The following is a 23,912-nucleotide window of genomic DNA, read 5'->3' on the forward strand; positions in this document are numbered from 1 at the left end:
AGCTTTTGACTCATTCTTATATATTACTTAATTACTTTTACATTCAACTTCTTTGGGTTTTAAGAAAATAAAAGAGAAATAAAAGGAAGGAGACGACATGAATTTGGGAGTCAGATTCACTGGTTGGGGGTTCTGGGAGGAAAAAGAGGAGGGGTATGGGAGGTGGATATTATTATAATCATTTACAATAGATACATTGTACTCATGTGTACAAGACTAGATACATTGCACTCATGTGTGACATTATGGAAGAATATGTGAACTGTAAAGCACATGTTAAGTTTGTGTCAGACACTGCCAGTCTTTGGGGAAGCCTGCCCTGCTCCCCTGCCCTCCATTCTCAGGTCCTACCAGTATCCTTGCACACTCTCTATCCAGCTCTGGGTGAGGTGATGGCATACTTCCAGTGCCCCGTGAGTGTACTCTCCCAGCTCTCCCATTGTTAGGCAGCTCATCCCTGAAAGCAGGTGCAGGTGTCAGACAGCAGCATCTAGCTACACTGGGACCTGCCACCCTCCTGGGACTCAGTAGGTGTGTACCTCTGGGCGGTCCACGTTGCAGTAGGACACTGGAGACATTGGGACAGGTGGTGGGGGAGGGGGGACGGGACCATATCTTAGACACCGTCTTTTGGCCAGGAATGAGGAGCTTGGCCTGGTTTTCCAAGACCCCAACTCTCCATGCAGCCCCCCTTTCCCTTCCCAGCCTCTGAGCTTACCTACCTGAGTTCCATCCCTGGAATTCACAGGGTGGAAGGAGAGAACTGACTCCTGAAAGTTGCATGCTGTGGCACACACACACACACACACACACACACACACACACACACACACACACTAGTAAGTAAAATGTAATTTTGTTTTGTTTTGTTGTTTTTTTCAAGTCATGAGTGTTTCTCTGTGTAACACTCCTGGCTTTTCTGGTACTTGCTTTGTAGACTAGGCTGCCCTGGAACTCACAGTGATCCTCCTGCCACTGCTTCCCAAGTGCTGTGATTAAAGACTTGTGCCACCACACCCGGCAAGTGCAATATTTTTTTAAAATTAAGTACTTTTGACAATTACTCATGGCAAATTTTCTCACATGCTCCATGGTTTTGAAGAAGCCCACACAACTAGAGAGCAAACTATTTTAGCGTATTAAACACTTTAAACCGGGTCAGCACCACTTCCGACCTAACTCAGCCCAGAACAAGCTCCACCTAGATGCCCCGCCCCTTCTCGGGCGTCTATGAAGCGCCCCGCCCTCAGCCTCTCCTCCCGGCAGAGTCCCCGCCCTCACTCCCGGCTGGGGCTACAATGCGCGTGCGCGTCAGAACTAGTTGCTTCCCGAAGTCTCCAGCCGCTTGTAGGAAAGGTAGAGCAGGGCCGATGCCGCGACCTTGTGGACTCCAGGAGTCTGTCAGGTAAAGTTCTCCGGCTCCAGACACTGGAGCCCGACCTAGCCGGGCTCCGATCACTGCACAGGCCTGAGTCTGACGCCCTGCATATCCACCCTGCAGTTCAGGTTCATCAGGGGTCCTCTCCAGCTCGAACTTTGTTCTTCTGCTCCTGGGGACAGAGTTGGGGTTTCCCCTAATACGATTCACACAGACTCAGGCGTGTCCTCATCCCCCAAGGTCACAGCGTTTCCCTTTTGCCAATCCAAGTCACTCTTCAGTAACCCCCACGGCGGAACCTCAGAACCCCATCAGAGTTCAAGTTTCTGGGTGGCGTCTTCCAGGCATGATGGAGGTTCTCGCTCAAGGCACTGCTCCCAGCCTGGGCTCACATAGACTACAGACTACCCTGAAAACTCAACACAGAGTGGGCCAGCCCCGCTCAGAGCTGTTACTCCTATTTTGATGATATAGTCCTAAGACTGTTTCTAGATTTTTGTTTCCCTGCTGCTTCTGGGCTGTTTAAGACTTCTTCCTGCTTGTCTGGATAATTGTTTTTTTTCTGGCCAGGGGCCAGTGAGCATTGACTGTATTGTGTGCCAGCTGTCACAAACCCTTTCCAGGACAGTTGATTGGTTTACAGCCAGCTCTATCACATGGAGGGGGCGGGGCAGCGAGAATAAGCAAACCCCCGTTACCAAAGGCTTGTCAAGGAGACCCTAGTTAGTGATTAACACTCACAGCTGAGGGCCACCTTGTGCGTGAACTGGCCATTTTATCTTCACGGCTTCCTTCAAGGACGTGGCAGATGTGGACTTCCAGGCTCCTTGAGATGATGTCAGTATTTGTTTCCATGTGTAGCCCAGGCTGATCTCAAACTTTTGGTAGTCCTCCGGCCTCAACCTCCCACGCAGTAGGGAATTAAGGTGTGAGCTACCATACCTGGCTTCATCCGTATTTTTTGAGAAGAAAGGAGTTCTGGCTGACCTAAACGCCTGCTTTTGCACAGTCATACTACAGAATAATGAAAACTAACGTACACTTTCTACAGCCACTGTGACCAAGTCCTACGAACTGTCTGACTTAAGGAATAGCAATTGGCCTCTCTTGGGTCTGAAGGCCCCATAATCCAGTCTGAAATCCACAATTAAGGCGTGGGCAGGAAGAAATTCAGAAGTCTCTGGGCATGGTCCTTTGCCCTTTTCCAGCTTCTGGTGACTTCTGGCTTATAGCAGCAGCAGCAGCTCTTGAATCCCCATCTGTCTGTCTGTCTGTCTGTCTGTCTGTCTCTTTTTCTGTGTGTGTGTGTGTGTGTGTGTGTGTGTGTGTCTGTGTCTCTGTGTCTTTGTGTGTGGTGTGTGTGTGTGTGTCTATGTGTCTCTGTGTGTCTGTGTGTGTGTGTGTTTGTGTGTGTGTGTGTGTGTGTGTGTGTGTGTGTCTCTGTGTCTTTGTGTGTAGGAGGGGGTCTCTATGTGTCTCTCTCTGTCTCTGCCCCCCCTTTGTGTGTGTGTGTGTGTGTGCTGGGCCAGTAGTTCTCCCTAAATTCAGGTAACACTACCTCGAGAGCTTTAACTGCTTACATCTATGAAGATCCTATTTCTGAGTAAGGTCACATTCCCAAGCTCTAAGTCCTCCTGAACGAGGTCACCATCCAACACACTGTGCAGACCAGCAGCATAAAGCATAAAGCTTGTCCGAGGGACTCAGACAGAGCTACATAAATGAACCATTGGTGGCGGTGAATCAGTAATGGTTCTCCAAGTACAGTCTCTTGAGCTGCCAGGAGTCTTGCTACTTTGGAAGTTGAATAAAATGCTCATCCTCAGGCCTCACCTCAAAGTCACTGAGTCAGGTTTTGGCGATAAGTCCCAAGGTCTGTTGGGAACAGCCTTGTAGCAGATCCTGTGGCTGTGTGCTTGAGAATTACTTTTACAGGGTATCTGGGTTTGTGAACATGGCAGCGGAAGGAGCAGGCAAGCCTCATAAAGAGTTTTTGGTCCACCTGTCCTGTCTGCCTGTAGCAATTATAATTCTTCCCCTAAAGTACTAGGAACAGAGCCAGGGCCTCCCTTGCTCAGCAAATGCTCTAAACCGAGCCACATCCCAAGCCCCACATTATATATATATATATATATATATATATATATATATATATATATATCTCATTCATTCTAGAATTCAAGGCTGACCTTGCGCTTACTCTGTAAACCAAGGATGCCTTGACTTGTCATCCTCCTGCCTCAGCCTCCCAAATAGCTGGGACTACAGTGAGATCCAGTTTACTTACAGATATCAAAGTTCAAGTGTCGGGTTATCAGGGGAATATTTTACCATATGTATTTGCTGTTTGGTTTGGTTTGGTTTTTTGAGGTAACCATGTGTCCTAGGCAGGCCCTGAACTCACCGAGTTACTGAGGATAACCTTTCCCTGCAGGTTCTCCCACCTTTGCCTCTCGCATGCAGGCATTACCTGCATAACCTGGCTTACACCGGAATTTTACATTTAGTTTGCCTTTCAAAGCCAACTCATGTATGTAACATGGACTTGGTGGGGGGTTTTTTGTTGTTGTTTTATTTTGCCTCTGTCAGTCTTGCTAACACATGCCATTTAAGTAGTGAGATTTCTGCCAGGTTGTTGGAAAACTATAATGAGACTCAGAAATGAAATCCAAGCTACACACACACACACACACACACACACACACACACACACACACCGATTGGCAGGGCTGGGTGCTTGCTGCCACAGTTCCGCTTACTCAAGGTTTTGTTTTGTCCTCCTCTTAGAAACAATCTGATTGATGATGCCAAGGCCCGCTTGAAAAAGTTTGATGTTGGGACCAGATATTCCCACTTGTCCGCTAGTAAGTACTCTGTTCTTCTGCCATTGCTGGCCAGAGGAGAAAAGCTGTACTTGCTGTTCACGGTCCGCTCAGACAAGGTAGGTGACAAGAAGCTCTTGTGACATCTTGGGCTTTTTAAAACATACCCTTCTGTCACTTCGTCCTCATTCAAGGCCGCCGTGATCCAGTGAACCTTTGAAATCAGGGTGGTGGAGGGAAGCACAGGATGAAATGGGATTGTGTTTGGTGGGTTTTTTTGGTGATTTTAAGACACAGGTTTGTTTGCTCTGTAGCTTAAGCTGGCCTTGAACTTATGACCAACTGCCTATCTCTGCCTCACAAGTGCTGACTTAAGTTTTGGTGTTTACTTTTTAATGTGCGTGTGCGGCGTGCGTGCCCTGCGTGCGTGCCTGCGCGTGGCGCCTGCGTGCCTGCGCGTGCGGCGCCTGCGTGCCTGCGTCTTGGCGCCTGCGTGCCCTCGTCGCGCCTGCATGCCTGCGTGCTTGGCGCCCTATTAATGTGTACATGTGTACAGATCATAGAGACCAGGAGAAGACTAGTGACCTCCTCTGTTACTATCTGCCTCGTTACCTTGAAACAGAGCCTCTCACTGAACTTGAAGCCTGTGGTTTTAGCGTAGGCGTGGCTCGTATGTGCCACAATCTCTCTCCACCCCACCAGAGAAGTCGAGGTTCAGATATGCACAGCCGTGTCAACCTCATAAAATGGAGACACAAACGTGGACACTCAGGCATGTTTACTCGTTGAGCCTCCTCCTCAACCCAACACAGCATTTGTAAACGAGGTTTCAGAAAGAAACTTATAAAATTAGAAAATTAGAAAACACTTTTAGACCAGGGTTTCTTAATGTCGGTGCTTAAACAGCCTTTGGGTCCAACGCACTCTGTATATAGGAGCCTTCTCGGGCACTGTGGGATATTTAGGGTCGCCTTGACCTCTGCCATGACAACAGTACACACAGGCACATCCGTGTGATGACATCATGTCTCCAGACAGTGTCAGTAATCCTGGCAGAATGGGGGTGGAAAATTACCCCATCAACAATGAGTCTGTTAGACTAATCCACCTCAGGTACACTAGAACATGCGGTTAGCGGCCTACCCCTGGAGCCAGCTGCCCATGTTGAATGCAGGGCTGAAGTTATGAACCCTCTCAGTCTACAGCCGTACCAGGCCATATGTTCCTGTCTCTCCCATGTAGTTACCCTCCCTTGCTGTTGGAAATATTTACCAGAGAGAATTGGAGAAATGGCCATTTCAAGGTTATCCCAAGATAGAAATAAATAGAACACAAAATAGCATGACCTTTCAAGTGGAATAATTAAAAAATGTCTCACTGACAGCATATGTATGTAAATAAAGAATGTGTGTAAATAAATGCCCTGATTCATACTTTTTAAATATAATTTACTCTTATTTTATGGGTATTGGTGTTTTGCCTGCTTGCACGTCTGTGTGAGGGTGTCAGAAGCCCTGGGACTGGAGTTATAGGCAGGTATAAGCCGCCATGTGGGTGCTGGGAATTGAACCCAGGCTGCCAGTGCTATTAACTGCTGAGCTGTCTCTCTAGCCCCCAAATACCTCATTTCAAGAGAACTGTGGTGATCCTTTCTACTGTAGGACAAGTAAGTGATGTACAAGTCCACGTAGTGATCAAAGTCCAGCTTCTCAGAGGAGAAGGACACTCAGCCGGAACTGGAGAAATGGGGACCTGGTCTCAGCCCTGCTCCTAAGCACAGATAAAGTACTCATAAACACCCCCTGCCCCTGCCGAGTGTGTGTGTGTGTGTGTGTGTGTGTGTGTGTGTGTGTGTGTGTGTGTGGTGTTGATTATCAGAAAAACAGTAAAGCCATTGTAAGACTTCAAGCCTCTGGCCAGTGGTACTGATTTGACAACCGTTATGCCCAATGATTATAAAGGCCATTTTTATTTATTTACTTTTCATTTTTAAAGATTTATTTCAGTGTGCGTATGAGTGCTTTGCCTGAATAAACGTAGGTGTACCATGTGTGCTCAGTGCCCACGTAGGTGGGAAGAGAGCATCGAATACACTGGAACTGGAGTTTTCGGTGGTCACGAGCCACCATGTGAGTGCTGGGAACTGAGCCTGGGTCCTTTGCAGGAAAAGCAGGCCATTTTAACCACTGAGCCATCTCTCCAGCTCCTCAAGGTCATTTAAAAATTAGTTAAAGTTCCCTTCACTCTGACTGCAAGCCCTACCTGTCAGTGAGAGAGGAAAGCAGAGTAGTCCCTGCAACTGTTCCTGGGGACGGGCAAGATGGATTTCTAACATGGCCTTCACCCCACCTCCTCCCTTTACATTTTATGTAGAGACAGAGTCTCACCAAATTGTCCAACATGGCTTTAAATTAGACCCATCACGCCTTGAACTTGCTGTCCATCTGCCTCAACACCCCAACCAACCGGGATCATGGGCATGCATCACCAGGCCTACTTCTGGAAGGTTCTTTTAAAAGAGCAATCTGTTGTTGTTGTCATTGTTGTTTGGTGTGTGTGTGTGTGTGTGTGTGTGTGTGTGTGTGTGTGTACATATATATTCCTGAATACAACCTCCTTAGTCCATATTATGTTACTCATACATGTTTGGACAGTTGACCATTTGATATTGGGTAACCAACTGATGTGTTCTTCTCTGGGGAGGTCTATTTCCCCTCTTCCCACTACTCCTTAGTTGCCTGCAGCTCTCTGTGTAGAGTTGAGGCCTCTCGGGCTTTATCCGCTGCTCTTTGGCTTATCTCTTGGTGCCATCCCTGGTCCACTCAAGTTTAGGCCATCATGTTCGGGAGAGGTTCTTAGTCATGTCAGAAGCTACGTTGTTTTTTGAGACAGTCTCTTGCTGGCCCCGGGCTTATCAAATAGGCTAGGATAACATATATACACAAAGTAACAATAGGAAAAAATTTTAAAAGACATGAATTTGAAAGAGAGCAAGGAAAAGTGTATATGACAGCGTTTGGGGAAACAGGAAAGGGAAGGAAGAGGTGATTTAATTTTAGTATAACCTTATAAAATCAATAAAAACCAAACAAAAGAACTCATTGTAGATGTCAGCTAAGGAATAGTACCCAAAGATGACTGTTGGCCTCTACATGCACATGTAAACATGGGGAACCCACACAAACACACATGTACACCCAACAGACATGCATGCAGCTTACACTATCTATAGAGGGAAAAGATTATGAGCTCCCATGTGTCAATAGAGCCCTTTCTGGTCCCAACAACCTGTGAAGAATTGGGTTGGGTTTTTTTTTTTAATGTGCTTGCATCAACGCAGGAGAACGTTTTCGAAGAGTAGAGAGTTCTCGGGAATCCAAAAGGTCCTCATTCCCTATTAATTGGAGTTGAGGTGGAAGGCCACTTGAATTGGCATGCTCTGGGTCTCTTTGAAGAGCTTTCAAAACACATTTTAAATCAGGTCTGCATTCCAATCAAGCCCGAGAAGTCCTTGAGGATGCCCCTGTCACCAGCTACTGTTAGTGTTGAATGCACAAACAATAAATCACATTTTAGAGATGATGTAACAGGAAGTGTGTTCTTACGTCTTCTGTAAGACATGCTGCAGGTGACAGAAAATGGTCCCACCTTCCTCTCCCTACTCCCGTGTCTGTCATTGATGAGAGGATGCGTGAGGCCATGCCTGCCGAAGCAGATCTTGTAGAACTCTTCGTTTATAGCAGGGACAAACTGTGCATGTTTCAGGTTTTCAAATGAGTCGCCCAGGGCTGGGGGTGGAGCGCAATGGCAGAACACTTCCCCAGTATGCACAAAGCCCGGGCTCAACCCTCAGCACCGCCAAATAAAATGAATGAATGGGTAAAAGAAACAAGCTTGCTAACGCAGAGTAATCAGCTGTAGAAAACTAAATAAAGCTCGTAACAGCCTTAGCCCTCTCACAGGACTGTAACAAAATACCTTGTACTGGATGGCTTATGAACAGCAAAGGTTTCCTGTGCTTGTGGAGGCTGGGAAACTCAGTATTAAGGCATCTGCAGATAGAGCACCCAGTGCTTCTCTTTCTGCTTCACATATGATGGTTTTCCCTGTGTGCTCATGCGTGAAAGGAGCAATAGATTTCTGTGCCCTTCCTTTAGAAATGCTTTCACTCCTCAGTAGGGCCTTGCTCATGATGCTTTCCCAAGAGCCCCAACTCTGAGTGGTGTTGCCTTGTAACTGAGGGTTTCAACATTCAGCTATTCAGACTGAAGCAGGCTTCTAGCTTTCTTTACACAGCTCTGTCACCCTAGTTGCTAAAAATGCCAACAAGACATCTCGGTTGAACTCTGGACATCAAGAGCTGACTTTAAGAGGACCTCATTACATCATCCTGCCTGGGAGCTAGGCACAACTCCACTCATGGCAGCCTCAGCTCATGTAACCGCCCTGTGGTTCTAAGAGGTGAACGCTGCCATGATCTTTGCACACAGTTGGCAAGAAGCTGGCCCGAGAGCCCTGCTGAGTCAGGCTCTCGCAGCAGATGGCTGGAGAGGACAATGACATGGATAGGTGAGGGTGTAAGAGAAACTGGGCTGGGCCAGCTGGGAAGAGAGGGATGAGGGCTGCCCCTCTCAGAGATGAGAAAGGAAGAAATGACTGGGGTGCTACACATGGTCCTAAAACCAGAAAGGCCTGGATTCAGGGATGTGGGTACAGACACAAGAAAAGAGAGCTTCCCCATTCTTCATGTGAGTCAGCAAAAATAAACGGAGATGGCGAAATATATGGTACCAATCATGGTGGATCCTCAGCCATACTGGGTTTTACCAAACGCTTGCTTATCTGTCGGTCTGTCTTTCTATCTTTCTTTTAATCTATCATTCTTTGTAACTATCTTTCTATCTTTTATCTATCTTTCTTTGTATCTATCTTTCTATCTTTTATCTATATTTCTTTGTATCTATCTTTCTTCTATCTATCTTGCTTTCTGTCATCTATCTATCTATCTATCTTTGTATCTATCTTCCTTTCATCTGTCTATTTTATCTATCTTTCTATCTGTCTTTGTATCTATCTATCTATATATCTATCATCCATCCTTCTATCCATCCATCTATCCACCCACCCATCTATCTATCTATCTATCTATCTATCTATCTATCTATCTATCTATCTATCTTTCTATCCATCCATCCATCCATCCATCCATCCATCCATCCATCCATCCATCCATCCAATATGTACACATATGAGTATGGACATGCATGTGCCATGGCCTGCTGTAAGGGAGCTAGATGGTAACTTTCGAGAGTCACTTCTCTCCTTCTACCTTGTCCTTAGACAGGTTCTCTCATGACTTTATCCCTTACGTTCCCAGCCATGGGATCCCACACACCACTCTTTGAGCTTATGCCAGGCAGGCCCACATTCTATAGAAGGATTACTGATGAATAGAGGAAAGTCCAGGCTTCTGGACAGTTCTCCTGCCTCTGCATGTTTGTAAGGGTTCTGGAACTAAAGACGCATGCTGTCAGATCCGGCTTTTTACGTGGATTCTAGGAATCCAATTCAGGTCATTGGGCTTGCATAGCAAACCCTTCTACCAGCTGAGCCATCCCCCTGGCCCTAGAAACTCTTAATAAATAGATTGTGTGGTGACAAAGATAATTTGTGATCTATACAAACAAAGGAATACCATTCAGTCATACAGGACTGAAGCACTGATCAGTGATACAGCATAGGAAAATGTCACAAAGGAGATGCTGAGACACATGAGGTCACATGCCATGTGGTTTCATTCCTGTGAAACAAACTGGAAATCTATCTGGACAGATAGCAGAGACCAGGAGGTAGGGAAAAAAAGCTTAATGGATGCCCTTTTGGAATAGGAAAGTGTTCTGAAACTAGGTATTAGGTATGGTTGCACATCATTATTACAACAACAAGCACACCATTATGTCTCATCCCCAGTGCTGCCTAAAACAGGGCACGGTGGTGCAATCCGATCTCTGCCCTTAGGAAATGAAGCTGGAAGGTCAAAGATCCAGGTCATTCTTGACCACATAGCAAATTTGAGGCTAGACTGGGCTGTCTGACTACCCATCTCAATCTTTCTCCCCAAACATAGCAGCTTATAGAATTATGAAATACATGCCCTGAGTATGGTAATCACCCATAAAGGATTTAACGAAATCATCTGTTGATAATGCCATCTTTATACTATTGTTTCCTTTAGCTTTTACAGCTCTCATTGGTGTCAGTCTGCTTCTGCACTTGTCTTTTACAGGCATGTAGAGGAAAATCAGGAATGAGAGAAATCTGCAAGGTTATTACTGCAAGATCTCTCTCTCTCTCTCTCTCTCTCTCTCTCTCTCTGTGTGTGTGTGTGTGTGTGTGTGTGTGTGTGTGTGTGTGTGTGTGTGTGTGTAAGCCAGTGGTCAACATTGGATGTCCTCCTCAATCACGACCTCATTTTTTGAAATATTTTCATTGACATTTTCTTCTAACAGTTCAAGGGGGTAGGGTTGGGAGAGGAAAAGAAGCTTTGTACATGGTTGGTAGGAACATAAATTAGTCTAGGCGCTATGGTTGTCAGTATTGGAGGTTTAAAAAAAAATTAAGCCATGTTTAATGGTGTTCCATACGACCCAGATGTTCCACTCTTTTTAACGAAAGTATTTCAAACTAATGAATGGCAGAGATTTTTCCACATCAATATTCCTGGCAGCACGAGTCACAGTACCTTAATTACAGAATCAACCTGGATGGCTATCGGAGAAGGAATGGATCAGGAAAAATGTAAGGTATATATATCAAGAGAAAATTAGAAGAAATAACATTTTTAAGAAAGCATACCATTTGGGAGAAAAATGAGTGCAACTAGACTTAACCATGTACTGTTTTCATTTTCTTGTAGTTCTTTGTGTGGCATGCGCAGGCACGGATTTGTGTGTGTGTGTGTGTGTGTGTGTGTGTGTGTGTGTGTGTACATTTATATGATGAAAAGGAAAACTGCTTAGGGAGACTAAGGAAATGCTAATAGGTAGGAAGAGAAATGGGGGCAGAGGATATAAGAGAATTATGCTCTATATACTTTATATCAATATAATATCTTGAATAAATAACACTTAAAACATATCAATGAGTTGAAGTTAGCAAAACTTTTTTGGACTTGCGAGTTTGTCACACAAAACAAAACTGCATCTTGAGGTGTGCTTTCTATGCAGTAATATTTTTCCTCAAGTATACACATTATTCATATAATTAAATTATCATTTGCATCAGGGATGGTCTCATGACCTATATGTACTAGATATATTAAAAAGGGATATGTGGTAAAATATAAAAAGTATCGCACACACAACATGAATGAATAAGTAGCAACTTCAATTAATATTAATATTGAGTAAAAATGTTTTTATAATCTCATGATGGGGGATTTTTCTAAACATTTTCCAACCTTTCTAATAAAGTTATTGGTGTTCAAAATAATTAATAAAGTAAGTTTTGTGAGTGTGCTTGCATGCACATATATGCGCACTGAGTGTGAATGTGCTTGTACCATGGCATTCATGCAAGGTCAGAGCAGAACTTTCAAGCATCACACTTTTCTCCTTCAACTATGTTGGATCGGGATTCAAACTCATGTGTGTCCTACCTGCTGAGTCCTTCTCACCAGTCCTGGTGATTTGGTGTTTTGTTTTGTCTTAAGGACTCAAGGAGAAACGTATCTTGGACTCTGTCGATGCTGAGTTGATATTTGTTAGATGACTAAATGCTTCAAAACTGAATTCTTGCTTTGTAACTTTGTTCTTTCAATCCCTCAGCTGAGAAGGGCACCTGGAGAAGTCTGCTTCCCCGGAGGAAAGAGGGACCCAGTGGACGCAGATGACACAGCTACTGCTCTCCGTGAAGCCCAGGAGGAGGTGGGGCTGCATCCCCACCAAGTGGAAGTGGTCTCTCACCTGGTGCCATATCTTATTAATGTAAGGATACGAGTGGGCCCTCCTGGGCTCTGAGGGGCTTCCACATTCATTCAAACATAACTCCCAAGAGCACTGGGCGCAGAGCCAGGAGAACTGGGTCCCTGTGTGGTCTCTGCCCCTTGTGAGCTCTGTAGACCTTCTCACGCATCCAAGAAGAAAGAGCGGAGCTAACCTCAGTGCTTTTCAGACTGGTGCTGTGGAACTCTGGGTGTATGCAGAACTGCTCCGCTGATGTTCTGTTGGTGTGTACTTTTCTCCAGGACACATCGATTTTTAAGAACTCAGTTGGAAATAATGCATTATCATGCAGCGCACTAAATGGCATCCCCTTGGAGGGGCTCAGTGCTTTCTGTTTAATGTCACTCATTTTTGGTGCATACCTTAGGATAAAGAGACTTCTTATTGCAGGACTGGAGGCCTCACCTTACATACCACCCCCTGCATTGATTGTCAGGTTGCTGTGGTCGTTGGATCTGAAAGGATCTCTCACACTTGATGTTATCATGGCAGTTTTAAGATATACTGGATGTCCTTCAGTTCCAATACCTCATGGTTAAGGAAGGTTTTAAAAAAAAGACTTCACTTTTATTTATGTATATGTAGTAGGGTGACTAGGCATCCAGAATCCTACAGAGACCAAAAGAGTGTCAAATCTACTAGAAATGGAGTTGTAGATGGTTGGGAGCCACCTGAGAAGGATGCTCAGAACCCAAACTCTGGCCTTCCATGGGACCAACAAGTGCTCTTCACTGCTGAACCAGCTCTCCAGCCCCTGGGCCCCTCTTGGTTAGACTAGGTTAAGAGTCTGGGAGAAGAGCAAGAGTATTTGACAAGTTGCCTAGAAACCTCTGCTGTTTGCCCTGCACTCCCGTGCAGCTAAGGACTTCTGTATCCTATAAACCAAGCAGCATGGGAAAGCCTAGAGCTGGGATAGCCATTGGCTGTTGCACTGCAACAGCCACTGCTGGACTTTAGGGGTCACTTGCCAATTTTAACTCGTGTATCAGCATCATTTTTATCACTATAGTTGTGTGTCTAGAATGATGACAGATTAGAAGCCATCTGTTTTCATGTCATGACCCCAAGGATCTCCCATAATGCCTGACACCGCTGGGGTACATTGGCCACAACTAAGAAACAAGGTTAGAACATTATTGTGATCTAAACCCACACTTTCTTTACTACTTTTCCTATTGTCTTCCCTTCTGCCCTTGACCCCATCCTACATTTCAGATTATATCCAGTTGACAGATACACAGGGACAGGGAGACAGAGATAGGGAGACATGGGCAGAGAGAAGAGAGCATTAGTGAGAGGGAAATATGGTAGCTTCTTCCTCTTCAGTCACATTCTCTCATGGGGTGATTTTCAATTTTCTGCAAATTTCCCAACTTATTTTAGGGAGTTGAGCTTTAGACCTTTATTGACTGATTAAGCTAATACTGGTAAAAAGTTCCTCAAATCAGAGTAGCTTCATTTCTACTATCCCAGAGAGCTACTGAATTATACATGGGTGGACAGAATAAGGGAGTTCATAGATGTCTCTGTCAGCTTTCTATTGCTCTTAACAAATACCTGAGCTAAGCAACTTACAGGATATGATGGTTAGTTTTTAATGTCAAATTGCCACAACCTAGAATCACCTGGGTAGAGAGGCTCAATGGAATTATCTTGATCAGATCAGATTGGCCTCTCTCTCTCTCTCTCTCTCTCTCTCTCTCTCTCTCTCTCTCTCTCTCTCTCTCTCTCTCTCTGTGTGTGTATGTATGTGTCAGGGTAGGACATGCCTTTGTAGTTAATGGATGCAGGAGTGCTCAGCCCACTATGGGCAGCACCATCCCCTCGGCAGGTGATCCTAGGCTCTAAGAAAGCTACCTAAGCATACACCAGCCCTAGAGCCAGCAAACAGCATCATCCATGGTTCTTGACTCATTTCTTTGGCTGTGAACTGAATTCCTTGCTCAGAGGTAATGCTGTGTGGAATAGCAAGCAGGCCCTCCTTTGAGTTCTTATCTTGACTTCCCTCAGTGATGGACTGTGATCGAGTTGTGAGACAAATAACTCTTTCTGCTCCAGCATGACTTTTGGAGAGAGTGTTGTCACAGCAGTAGAAATGTAACTAGAACATAGAAGGAAGATATACTTCAACTCCTAGATTTGGAGGTACTGATCCCATGGTTAGTTTTCCCCATTGCTTTGGTTACCGTAATAAAACAGCTCATTCTGACATGCCCTGTTGGAGTTCTCTTGAGACCTCTTCATCCATCCTTCCAACCCTCTATGTGTTTCTGGTAGCCAGCAGCTCTCTGCTAAGAATGCACCATTGGGTAGGTAGAGATAGCTTGAAGGACATCACACACAGAGGGTCAGAAGTCCCTGGATTGATGCTCTGCAAAGCTGTCCTCCACCAGTGGCTGAGACTGATCAAGGGACTCCTTGTCTCTAGCCAGAGTATTCTCCAAAACACCCTACCTGCCTTGCTCTCCCTCCTTAGCCTCTCACCAGTTTCCCCTGGCAGCATTTTGATAAGAAATTACTTGTATCTAAGACTTTGGCTCAGTATCTGCTCTAAGAAACCCCATTACCTCTGAGAGTGTGCCTTTATGCAAGAGTCAGCAAGGCAGAGGGTCTTGGTGACCCATGACCTCAGATTTACTGCCCTAAGGCCATTTAAGATCTATGTCCCTCTTGCCTCCTCTCTATCTGAAGGTTGTCATTTACCCTGGGTGTAGTTAATAGTATGACCTGTTTCCATTCTTAGACACTCTTTGGCTGTATTCCCCTATGAGAGGTTCCCATAGGCCTGTTTAACCTTTCTCTAGATGCCCATCTCACAGTGTACCTGCCTCTGGGTTTTCCTAGTACATTTTTAATGGGCCAGGAACTTCAAACTAGAGACGACCATACCTGTGTTCAGTCCTTGTCTCTTTCAGACTTTCCAGTAGAGGTGAAGACCTTCCATTCAGTAGAAATTCTGGGTCGTTTGTAAGCATTTGTATTTCCTAAATAAATCTTCATAGTACAAATATGTATATTATCAAAATGTAGTTTGTAAGCAATTCTGTATCTATTTTCTCTAAATAGAAGTATGCCCTAAGTAATATCGTGCCATTTTCTGTTGATGTGACATCCTTCCCCTGTCCACAGCAAGAGGAAAGGGTATGTGACATCATTCCGATGTATGACTTCAATCATAGTTTAACCTAAGTGTCCATCAGTGAGAAGTAGCCACTGTGGAGTTCGGAGTTGTTTTTAGATAGTGCTTCTGCTTTGCTCCTGTATCTTTACTTGCATGGTGGGATTTATAAAGTAGACATACTCACACAAATGTGATTCCTAAGTCAAGGGGGTCATGGTCTAAATAACACCATTTCATAGTCATTACAATCATACCAGCGTTTGCATGTGTATACACACACACACACACACACACACACATACACACACACACACACACCCCTTCAGAGTCTTCTTAGATGCCAACACAGGTGGAGAATCTTTCTCCCATGGGGGACATATTTGTGTCTGGATCACTACCCAAGCCCACTGTATACCATATAGCATAGCTTTGGTCTTCCCTCTCCCAGAACTGACCTGAGTTTAATCTTTGAAATTGTATCATTATACTTTGTAATTTATGAACTTTGGTGTCCGCTTTCAGAACGGTGACCTGGTAACGCCCGTAGTGGGATTTCTAGACCCCGACTTCCAGGCCCAGCCTAATGCTGATGAAGTGAAGGATGTGTTCCTCGTGCCTTTGGACTATTTCCTCTGTCCCCAAGTCTACTACCAGAGCCACTTCACACATTCTGGCTACCATTTTGTTTTGCATTGCTTTGAATACACAGACCCTGAGACTGGCTCGAAGTACCTCATCAAGGGAATGACCTCAAAACTGGCTGTGCTGGCTGCCTTAATTATTTTGGAAAAAAGTCCTTCCTTCGAGACCGAATTTGATCTCCATGACCTGATACCGTCTTGTGAGAAGACCTTTCTTCATAGATGGTCTTCAAGCAAGTTGTGAAGTCACCGAAACCCAAAAGAACATACACGAGGTTTTTGCATGAGCTTATGCTCAGAACAGCAGCATTAGCGAGTGGTATCTGACAGGTGTGAATATATTTCGTACACCGTGATTGTGAGGGCCTTACCTGGTTTCCAGTAACCAATTTTTCACCTTGACCACTATAAGTCTTTCAGAACTGGAAAAAAAGCACGAGCAGGGTAGTCTAATTTTACCCATTAAAAAATGTCGCTATTTTTAGTTGTTTTAAGGGTATCTGTCACATAGTAGGCACTTAATAAATATTTGTCAAATATAAGGCTTGCAACACTCATCTTATTTTAAAGTATTTGAAATATGTTCTTAATCCATCGTTTCATCTAGCAAAAATTTCTGGCTAACCATTCAAACCTTCCCTCTTGGGACTAGGGAGATAGTTCCACCAACATGGCGCCTGTCTCACAAGCATACGGATCTGAGTTTGAGCACCCATGAACAATGACCCAGGTGTGGTGGTGTACATTTGCAATCCTAGCATTAGGGACAGAGAACCAGGCATCGCTGAGGTTTTCTGTCCAGGCAGTCTACCCTACTTGGCAAGCTTCAGGCTAATGAGAGCCTCTGTTTGAATAAAGGTTGGTAGTACCAGAGGAATGGTATATAAGATTGACCTCCACACACACATGTGCACATATGTACACACACACACACACACACACACACACACACACACACACTACCCTCCCCCCATTCCATGACAGTAGAGGTTAAGCTGGGTCAGCAGCCTTCCCAGGATCTTTTGCCGTGAAATGGATCCCTGGCATTCAGTTTGAAGTAATGTGATGAGGGAGAAAGATGACTTTGCCAGTTACATTCGATTTAAGACCGAAAGGCAGCTCCCCTGGAGCCCCACTTTCTGTCTTCCATGAGATTCAGTGTAGATATGTCTATAACCCAACCGTGACCAGGTAGGGGAAGAAATTCCCTAAGGGAATGGCAGAAAGCAAAGAATGGTCAGTGCCTGGCTCTCTGAGAGACTTTGAAGCAAAGCAGCCCTTCCCAGGGGTCAGTGATGGATGACAGTGGTAAAATTCTCTCATCTTTCTGCATTGTAATTTTGGGCCTTTTCACTGCAATACTGCTGCGACCCTAAATACATGTACATATATGTATATACTAAGTGTATTTATCTTATATACTATGATACTTGAGAATGACAAAATGAGTATTCATCCAAGCTCAAGGGATTGCAAGTAAAATTGACGTCCCAGCTCTGACTGTGTGTGAAAACTCTGTGATGTGTGTGGGAGGGAGCATGACTTCCCAAGCAACAGAAACAGATGAACAGGAGAGGCCCACGTGCTTCCAAATACAACCAGCCACCTCCTAGTGTGCTGACGGCAAATAAAACACCAATTTCAAGCACAGATCTCAAATCAGAGAGACAATCGTTCCAAACTGCATGCTTTGAGATCTCCTGTCTCCTCAGTGGCCATCACCACAGACCAGGCCTCCTTCCCAGCAGGGATTTCTTTGTTCAATTAGGATATTAACTGCCAAGGTCAGAGAGGCTGGTAAGTGCAGCCATATAAACCACAACTCTACGATGCTAATTTCACATCCTACTGCGTTGTATTATTAGATTTTCATAACTATAACTGAAACCCGATGCCCTCCCTCAACCTGTCAATCTGCCAGAGAAGTGTCCATTGCTACTAAGTTTTGGTTGTTTTCTTTTTTCCCCCTCAAAGTTGGCAGAGGCAAGTACCCGGTCCACTATTTTATGCTCATAAATGTTTAAATGGTGCAAATCTGGATCCAACCAGGAAAGCAGATGTTGGGCGAGCATCCCCATTAACATTCTGTAACTAGCCCTGCATGAGCAGGCCTGAGCCATTTCTGAACAATTACAGAGGCATTTGCAAATGTGTATTTACAATCTGACAGCAGTGTAATTGCTGGTTAGATGGCTGACCTCTCTGGCAGTGCAGAAAGCCTCCCTTCACACTGTTGATGTGAACTACACGGGCCTTGCCTGCTTTCTGGAAGGCATTGGGGCAGCCGAACTCTACAACTTAAAGGCACCCAAGTTAGAGGGTGAGTATTTATTAATAGCAGCATGATGGTTCCTGTCCTTTATTAATATTTTATTATAGCTATGCTCAGGGCTCTAATATAAACATCAAATCTAGATCAAATCAAGAGAAGTTTGGGGGGCAGGAGAGAGTTTTGTGGGCAAAGTTCTATTCTTAGAAATCATGAGTGGGTTGTTTGTTTGTTTGTTTGTTTAAAAAGCTGGACACTTGTTTGTAATCGTAGAGCTAGGGAGGTAAAAGTGTCAGAGCCTCAGAAGGCTCACCGGCCTCAGTTGGCCAGGAAAACTAAGTGGGTAAACTCCAGGCCACTGGAAGAAAGACCTTGCCTCAGAATATAAGAGACAGTTCAGCTAGTAACAGGTTTGCTGCCCAAGCACGAGAAGATGGTTGCGTTTTGTTAAGTTAGTTGTTTGTTGCCCAAGCAATAAACATCCAAGTTCAGATCCCCAGGACCCATGGAAAACCTGGAGAAGGCAGTAGAAGTCTGTAAACTCACTGCTAAGGGTAGAGAAGGAGGATAGATGTCAGGGGACTTGCTTGCTAGGCAATCTAGTTGAAATGATGACCTTCAGCTTCAGTGAGTGACCACCAGAAATAAAACAGAAGTGATTGAGAAGGACGCCTGGAGGTCGGCACCTGGCTTTCCATGTGCAATCATGTGTAATGTGTGCATGTAAATGTACCCCATCATGCCATGCCCATATGTACACAAAGACGAGCTGGCTGGCACCTAAGAAATGATGCCCAAGGCTGGCTTCTGACCTCCAGATACTCAATTTCTCTCTCTCTCTCTCTCTCTCTCTCTCTCTCTCTCTCTCTCTCTCTCTCTCTCTCCCCTCCCTCCCTCCCTCTCCCACTCTCTCTCCCTCTCCACTCTCCCTCTCCCCTCTCCCTCTCCCCTTTCTCTCCCTCTCCCCTCTCTCCCCTGCCCCTCCTCTCCCCTCCCCATGCCCCTCCCCTCTCCTCTGCCCCTCCCCCCTGCCCCTCCCCTCTCCTCTGCCCCTCCCCTGCCCCTCTCCTCTGCCCCTCCCCCTCTCCTCTGCCCCTCCCCTGCCCCTCCGTCTTATATTATTGTATTATTGCACGGTGTGGCTCTCAGGGAGTCTACTAACACTGTAGTGTGCTACTGGCCGGATTAGCCTCAAAAAATAATAATAGCAGGTGTACACACTGCTGAGGACCTCACCACCAGGACGACCTGGGCCTTCTTTCTGCATCCTGCCATGATTGTCATGAGAGCCATCTGTTAGAACTGATGTAGACAGAGAAGAGCAATCTGTTTGCCAAGCTATAAAGCCATCAACAGAAGAACGTGTCAAGAAACTGTGGCTGTACACATACAGGGGTGTTTATTTTAGTCATACGGAGGAATGAGATCGTGTCGTTGGTAAGAAAATGGATGAAACAGGAGAGCACGATGCGAAGAGAACTAGGACTCAGAAAAAGATGTGACGCTTGTGTGTGTGTGTGTGTGTGTGTGTGTGTGTGTGTGTAAGAAAGAGGGAGGCCCAGGAGAATAGAAGTGGGTATATATCCTGGCTAGTTTTATGTCCATTTGACACAGCTTAGAGTCTCAACTGAGAAAATTCCTGCAGAGGATCAGGTTATAAGCAAGCCTGTAGGGCAGTTTCTTCATTGTGATTGATGGGTGAGGGCCCAGCCCCTTGTAGGTGGGAACAATCCTGAGAGGGTGGGGCCTAGGTTCTATAAGAACTCAGACTGAGCAAGCCATGGGCAACACGTGACTAAGCAGCTCCACTCCACGGCCTCTGCATCAGCTCCTACCTCACGTTCCTGCCCTGTTTGATTGCCTGTGCTGATTGCTTTGCGGAGAAACAGAGATGTGGAAGTATAAGCCCAATAAGCCCTTTCCTCCCCGAGTTGCTTTGGTCATGGTGTCTTGTCATAGCAACGGCGACCCTAACTAAGACGGGGATATTTTGGAAGAGGCAGGAGAGGACGAGAACCAGGTAATGCAAGTGAATTGGTCAAAGAAAGTTATGATATGCTTAAACAAAAATCGCATTATGAAACCTGTAGCTTGATGCCCCCCCTTTTTTGAAATGGCTCAGAAAGACCAGTGCCCTAGTCCACATTTCTAAAAGAAGTCACTGCCCATCGGGGTCACATGCCAAGATTCCAGGACCGTGTAGCATGCAGGAGTTAGTGTGGAGTGCTCACATAACTCAAAACATCTCCTGTCTCCACTCTCTGATTTTGTACATGGTTCTGTCAAGGGGACAACCTCAACTCCACAACTCTGTAGCGCACAGCTCTGGTAAAGGGCAGAAGGCACAAGTGTGAACATCAACTCTCTCACCACCAGCCCATGACCCAAGCCTGTTTTCCATTCTCTGACGGAAGAACATTCTGTTTAGGGATGTTGTCCTGGTTTGCTGTGAAGAAAAAAAAAAACAAAAAAACACTGACCAGAAGCAACTTGGGGAGGACATGGTTTATTTCATCTTCTACATTCAAGTAACAGTATATTCCGAAGGAAAGTTAGAGTAGGAACCCAATAGAGGAAACTGGAGGCAGGAACTGAAGCAGAGACCATGAGGAATGGTGCTTACTGGATTGCTCTCCATGGCTTGTTCAGCCTGCTTTCTTATATAACCCAGGGCTCCCTGCTTGGCTGGAACCATCCATACTGAGCTGAACGTATCAATCATAAGTCAAGAACAGCGCTCTACAGAACGGCCTATTAATGGAGTTAATTCTTCAACTTAGGGTCTTTTTTCCCATATGATTCTAGCTTGTGTCAAGTTGGCAAAAACAAAACAAAACAAAAACAAAAAAAGGCAAGGCAAACAAAAACCAAACCAACTAACCAGCACAGATGTCAAGGTATGAAATAGACCAATACACACAAGACTCTGGCGTGAGTAACAGCTTATTTTCCTATTAGTCATTTAGTATGGCTGTTGTTTTGTGGTTATAGGATTGAGGTTAAGCTCTCATACTTGCTAGTCAAGTACTGAACTCTAAACTACGTCTCCTGCCACCCTTTAACCCAGCTTAGCCCTGAACTCATCCTGTTGCCCAAATTGGTCTTGAGCTTGCCATCCTCCTGCCTCGGTCTCCAAAGTAATTAGAATCATAATAGCTAATTATAATGTTGCCATAATTATAACCTGTAAACAACAATGGCAATAATCATTGATGTTCTTCTAGTTTAAAGCTTCACCATTTTCCTACCCTAGGGGTTCTAGAACTTTCTCATTTCAGAGCCCGTCACACCTCAGTAATTTTCCCAAGGCTCCTCTAAGTAAGAATCAAAATACCTAACGATTTTATTTGTTCCACAGCCCCATCCTAACGGCTTAATACGTATTTATATCCTCCTAACTTGATAGCCATTGAAAATGCAGTTTATACACGCCGAAAGAAAAAATACTGTTTTTCATTTCAGCCTTAACCTCAAGGGTTTATCACTTACAAGAAGTAGAAGGTTTGGGTAAGTGCTGTCACAGGATAGACCGGATTGGGAACACAGCACAGGCCTTCAGGAGACTGTGGTGACTAAGTGAGACATAGGGGAGATGACATTCAAGTCAGTGGCAGGGTGGCCACTAACAGAGACTGAGATCCATTAAACACGGATTCTTAAAGTCACTTTTGTGTTCCTGTGACCAGATACCTCACTGTTTAAGAGAAGAACGATGTGTTTGGGCTCCTGGTTTCAGAGGGTCCCAGCTAGTTATCCCTGTGGAGAAGGCTGGTAGAGAATCCTGGTCCGTGGCAGTGGACATTTATACGTATGCTGTCTATGTGGTGGCCCATAAGGACTCAGAGGGGGCAGGAGAATAAAGAGCTGAGTATAAACTTCACTGTCCCCTCTTCCCATTCCTCACCCAGTGAAATATTTCCTCCAGGGAGGTCCCATCATCTAAAGACCCTATACTTCCCTAAAGTAGCAAGCCAGCTGGGAAGCCAGCATTCCCAAATGAGCCTGTGGAAGACATTTTTAGACCGAAACCACCATACTTGTTGTATGTCCAGCCTGTGCTTTTGTGACTTCATTGAGCCCTCATGTTATTTTTTATAGCAAGTACAGATATGGTGTTGTCTTAGGGTTTCTATTGCTGTAAAGACACACCCTGACCATGGCAGCTCTTATAAAGGAAAAATTTTAATTGGGGCTGGCTTACAGTTCAGAGGTTTAGTCCATTATCATCGTGGCAGGAAGCACGGTGGCACGCACGCAGACGTGGTGCTGGAGGCGGAGCTGAGAGTCCTGCATCTGGATCAGCAGGCAACAGGAAAAGACCGTGAGCCATCAGGACCTACTTGAGCTTCTGAGACCCCCGAAGTCAGCCCCTCCAACAAGGAAATCCATACCCCCTTATGGACCTGTGGGGGGGCATTTTTATTCAAACCACCACAGGCCTCTATTTCTAGATAACAAAACTGGAAGGTTATGGTCAGAGTTCATAAAGAGTGAAGTCAATGTCATGAATCAAATGTGCACATTTCAAAGCTCATGTTCTGTTCTGCTCTACTCACTTACTCCATGATGATGAAGGACTAGAAGGTTAAATTTACACTTCTCCAGAATCGCCACACATGTGAAGGAAAACACGTTGAAAAGTCAATGAAGCAGGAAGAGTGCAGAGGAGTTTATTTTTCGCCTAAACCATGTCCTCCAGTATGTTTGGCTGGCATTAACACCCAGTGAAATGAGTAATTAGCTGGGGTGGTTTTAATTAAAATGAAACATACCAATTAATAAAGACAGTGCTGGCACACTTGCTAATTTCACAATTCATTCATGTCACCAGAGCTTCGGTTAAAGGATCTGGATGGGGTCAGAGGTAGAGGGATGGCTCAGTGGTTAGCAACGAGTACAGCTTCAGCAGGGCCAGCTGGGTTTGCTCCCTAATGCCTGCGCTGGGCACCTCACAGTTGCTGGTAAGTTCAGCTCTGGGCCATTGGATACCCTCCTCTGGCACTCCCATGAAAACACAGAGGGGAGGGGAGGGAAAGAGGAGGGGGAGAGGGACGGGGGAAAGAAAGAGGGAAGTAGGAAGAGACACAGAGAGACACAGAGAGAGGAGAATTAAAAAATAAAAAAATAAACCTTAACAATAAACTGAAATGAGGAAGAGTCCCCCACCCCTTAAACACAGTGATTAACCACCCAAGCTGCTGCTGCTTCCCCCCTCAATCCCAATGGATTTATTGATACTAACGTGAGTTTTCAGTGAATTTATGGGATGGTTGGGTACCCACCAGCCATCCCCAGTTACCTCAGCTGACCCAGACACAGCAGGTCATGCCATCCACGTCCTCTTTAACTGCCTTCAGTTTAATTTACTTCGCGGACAGCCCTGGACCTGTGTGTCAGTCTGACATGCTTCACTTGTATTGTAGCTTGGCTCTTCTCTCCCAACAACCCCAAAAGGAACGGTTTCTGTCCTGGGAGACCCTTCAGACTGACTCCCCCTGACATCGAGTAAACGGCCACAGCAAACCTCAGGGCAACGCCCTCATTTGACGACTTCTTCGGACCTTCTTAAATAAGTGCTGCAAATCTATCCTGTTTTCCCAACACTTTGAACTATACCAAAGATGATGCGTGCTTGAGAAAGGCTCTGGCGTGAGCCCCGCCAACCGGAGGTGAAAGGT

The 23,912-nt window shown here is 45.3% G+C and overlaps 1 protein-coding gene across 3 annotated transcripts; it reads left to right on the plus strand.

The window, feature by feature from the left end:
• Positions 1 to 1,290: 1,290 nt before the first annotated feature.
• On the plus strand, positions 1,291 to 16,507 carry Nudt7 (nudix hydrolase 7). 3 transcript variants are annotated; one of them, XM_032887888.1, is made up of 5 exons: positions 1,291 to 1,405; positions 4,166 to 4,319; positions 10,899 to 11,003; positions 12,027 to 12,185; positions 15,847 to 16,507. In XM_032887888.1, the coding sequence occupies exons 1-5, from the start codon at positions 1,299 to 1,301 to the stop codon at positions 16,207 to 16,209; spliced, it is 888 nt and encodes a 295-aa protein (XP_032743779.1). In that variant the 5' UTR covers positions 1,291 to 1,298; the 3' UTR covers positions 16,210 to 16,507. The 3 variants fall into 3 exon arrangements, with proteins under 3 accessions (XP_032743779.1, XP_032743778.1, XP_032743780.1); XM_032887887.1 differs by lacking the exon at positions 10,899 to 11,003; XM_032887889.1 differs by lacking the exons at positions 10,899 to 11,003; positions 15,847 to 16,507 and adding an exon at positions 13,225 to 13,290.
• The last annotated feature ends 7,405 nt before the right edge of the window (positions 16,508 to 23,912 follow it).

Source organism: Rattus rattus, chromosome 17 (assembly GCF_011064425.1).
Source record: "Rattus rattus isolate New Zealand chromosome 17, Rrattus_CSIRO_v1, whole genome shotgun sequence".
NCBI classification, from domain to species: domain Eukaryota; kingdom Metazoa; phylum Chordata; class Mammalia; order Rodentia; family Muridae; genus Rattus; species Rattus rattus.